This window comes from Triticum aestivum, chromosome 2A, assembly GCF_018294505.1.
Source record: "Triticum aestivum cultivar Chinese Spring chromosome 2A, IWGSC CS RefSeq v2.1, whole genome shotgun sequence".
In the NCBI taxonomy this organism is placed as follows: Eukaryota; Viridiplantae; Streptophyta; class Magnoliopsida; order Poales; family Poaceae; genus Triticum; species Triticum aestivum.
The window spans coordinates 606,354,176-606,357,582 of record NC_057797.1 but is presented as its reverse complement, the minus strand read 5'-3'; the positions used below and the strand labels follow the sequence as shown (position 1 = coordinate 606,357,582).

Sequence of the window (3,407 nt, the reverse complement as noted above, 5' to 3'; positions counted from 1 at the left end):
GATAGCATTTTTTGACATCTTGAAAGCAATGCAATGTAGTGATACTGTAATGGTGTGAAATTGTGAATTGCAGGAGGATAGGCAATGTTAGTGAGGATAGGCACTGCCATTGTCTGGGTCTTCTATACACCATTGAAAGCTTCATTACCGGTATATTTTAGGTTGTTTTTCTATTGAAACATATCTATATTTTCATTATATTTGATATTTTGTTTGTGGTATGCAATGTTAGTGTGTATTAACTCTTTTGGATTGTATCAAAAAAATTCTTTACTTAAGACTTCACCACACCTTAAAAAAATTTCATCCTCCGCCTCTGAGTATGGGAGATGAGATGAACGAAGCATATACAACTCTGTCAAAAAGCGTACATGCATCTACAATAAAATAGAGTTCTCACAGTAACAATCCTTTGAAATAAAAAGTTGTAGTTTTTGCTCAAGCATCTTTGATTTGCTAGCCGTTGAGCTGTCTTCTTCTTCCAAGCATCTCCACGCTGCTTATATATAAAAAATTAAGGAGAAAACCATTGTTTAGGCACTAGGACTAAGATCGAGGTCACCATACGTGGCAACCACTACGAGATTGTCCTCCTTGTTCGCATCAATTTCCGAGCAGCTTCTTCGCGGACGAAGCATCCGGCTCCCCTCAATCACTATCCTGCTTCCTTGTTCGTATCACTTTCCTTGCAGCTTCTTCGCGGGCGAATCATCTGCCTCAATCACTATCCCGCTTACTTGTTCGTATCATTTTCCGAGCAGCTTCCCGAGAGATGGAAGGAACTAAGCAGGTGAATGGATTGTCCGTCTTGTTTTGTTTTGTGGCTCTGCTCATATGTCGATGAAGCATTTCATTATTTCTTCTGAAACCCTAATGCGTTCTGTATTACTATCTGTTTTGCACGCAGATGAATCCTTGCGCCATCTGCCTCGGCGGCATGGGCGCCGGCGGCGGGCAGGCCATCTTCACGGCCGAGTGCTCCCACACGTTCCACTTCCACTGCATCTCCGCCAGCGTCGAGCACGGCAACCTCCTCTGCCCGCTCTGCAACGCGCAATGGCGCGAGCTGCCGTTCGTGCGACCGCCCGCGTCAATGCCGCCTACCCAACCGCCGCCACCGCCGCCGTCCGTGGATGTCGTGCAGCCAGCGCATCCTCGGCGAGTACGCACCCATTCCGTCGATCCGGTCGTGTTCGACGACGACGAACAGGTGACGCCGCCTGATGGCCGGCGACAAGCAGGCGCTGCATCCGACGAAGCAGTGGTCGTCAAGACGCACATCCACTACTCGGCCATCGCCAGAGACTCGTCTGACGACAACTTCGCCGTACTCGTGCACCTTAAGGCTCCCGGGATAACGGGCTCCGGCACCGAAGCGGCAGGCGACGCTCCGGCACAGCGCGCGCCTGTCGACCTCGTCACGGTGCTCGATGTCAGCAGCAGCATGCACGGGAGCAAGCTCGCGCTGCTGAAGCAGGCGATGCGGTTCGTCATCGACATCCTCGGCCCCGACGACCGCCTCTCCGTCGTGTCCTTCTCGTCCAGGGCGCGCCGGGTAACCAGGCTCACGCGCATGTCCGACGCCGGGAAGGCGCTGTGCGTGCGCGCCGTCGAGTCCCTCACGGCGCGCACAGGCACCAACATCGCCGAGGGGCTCCGTACGGCCGCCAGGGTGCTCGACGAGCGCCGGTACAGGAACGGCGTCTCGAGCGTCGTGCTCCTCTCCGACGGCCAGGACAACTACACCCCGATGAGGCAGGCGTTCGGGAGGGGATTACCCAACTACGCAGCGCTCGTTCCGCCATCCTTTGCGCGAACGGGCACCGGTGCTGGCGACCGGGCGACGCCGGTCCACACGTTCGGCTTCGGGAACGACCACGACGCGGCCGCGATGCACGCCGTTTCCGAGGCGACGGGCGGCACGTTCTCGTTCATCGAGAATGAGGCCGTAATCCAGGACGCGTTCGCGCAGTGCGTCGGCGGGCTGCTCTCCGTCGTGGTCCAAGAGGCGCGCCTCGCCATCCAGTGCTTGCATCCCGGAGTTCGCATTGGCTCGGTCAAGTCTGGGCTTTACGAGAGCCGCGTCGACGAGGACGGCCGCGCTGCGTCGATTGTAGTCGGCGAACTCTACGCCGACGAGGAGAGGCGTTTCTTGCTGTTCTTGGTCGTACCAAGAGCTGAAGCAACGGACGGTGATGTCACTGCTCTAATCAGAGTTAACTGCCTCTACCGAGACGCGGCCGCCGGCGCGGACGTCAACGTGACGGGAGAGGACACGGTGGTGGCGAGGCCAGAACACGCGGTGGACGCAGAACGCTCCGTCGAGGTAGAGCGGGAGCGCGTCCGGGTTGAGGCCACCGAGGACATGGCGGCGGCGAGGGCAGCCGCGGAGCGGGGCGGGCACCAGGAGGCGGTGGAGATCCTCGAGAACCGGCGGGGAGCGGTGGCGCAGTCAGACGCGGCGCGAGGCGGCGACCCCATGATCGTGGCGCTGGAGATCGAGCTGCGGGACATGCGCAGGCGCGTGTCGACCCGGCAGAACTACGCGCGGTCGGGGCGGGCGTCCATGCTCGCCGGCATGAGCGCGCACATGCAGCAACGGGGCAGTTCATCGCAGCTGCAGCTGCCGTCGGTGATTGCATTCCACGATGGAGCGGTGACGACAACGGCGGCCACGCACCAGGTGTTGCAGCAAGCCGCGACGCTGCCGTACGCGACGCCGGCCATGCTCGCCATGCTGTTGCGGTCGCGGAGGGCGCGCGAGGCGTCTGCCGCGAGCGGGCAACGGCAGCCTGGCGCGCCAGAGGGAGCTCAAGGCTCCGAACCGACGGTCCCAAAGGAGCTGAACTAGTAGCTTCCTGAGATTGTTCACCACAGATTAATCATTTGGGAAACCAGTAGATATATATACTTACAAAGCTTACAATATCGATGAAGTTTCGATCTGGAGTTTGATTTACAAAAGATTAATTTTATTCTTGATAATGTTTTCGATGTAGGAATTTGCTTTGTTTCTGCTCTGAAGAGTTCTCTGAACTGGCTTTCTGCTCTGAACAACTGTGTAAACTGTATTGCTATCTTTCTGAATATTGAACAGTGTAATTAACAATCGAAATGATAAAAATAATCTCATGTTCTGCACTATCTGTGATGCTACTTGTCAAAATTAAATTTTTTGAGATAGAGTTCCTCTTGCTTTTTTCTGTGCTTTACCGTTTCCATCCGGCTTTATATATAAAAGATATTGAAGAAGCCCTCAAACAAAGCAGAACATAGAAAAATGAGATAACATACACCGGACAAATGCCACGACAACGATACCGAGCAAGAATACATGAGTTCCTAGAGACTACACAATGCCACGACCAACGTCACCTTAGTTCTACGACAACGCTCTCAAGAAGGAA

General features: G+C 55.2%; 1 protein-coding gene across 1 annotated transcript; it reads left to right on the top strand.

Annotated features, from left to right (window-relative positions):
* The first annotated feature begins 595 nt into the window (after positions 1-595).
* LOC123185684 (E3 ubiquitin-protein ligase WAV3-like) lies at positions 596-2,962 on the top strand. Its single transcript, XM_044597526.1, has 2 exons — positions 596-790; positions 908-2,962. The coding sequence occupies exons 1-2, from the start codon at positions 773-775 to the stop codon at positions 2,849-2,851; spliced, it is 1,962 nt and encodes a 653-aa protein (XP_044453461.1). The 5' UTR covers positions 596-772; the 3' UTR covers positions 2,852-2,962.
* Positions 2,963-3,407: the final 445 nt, after the last annotated feature.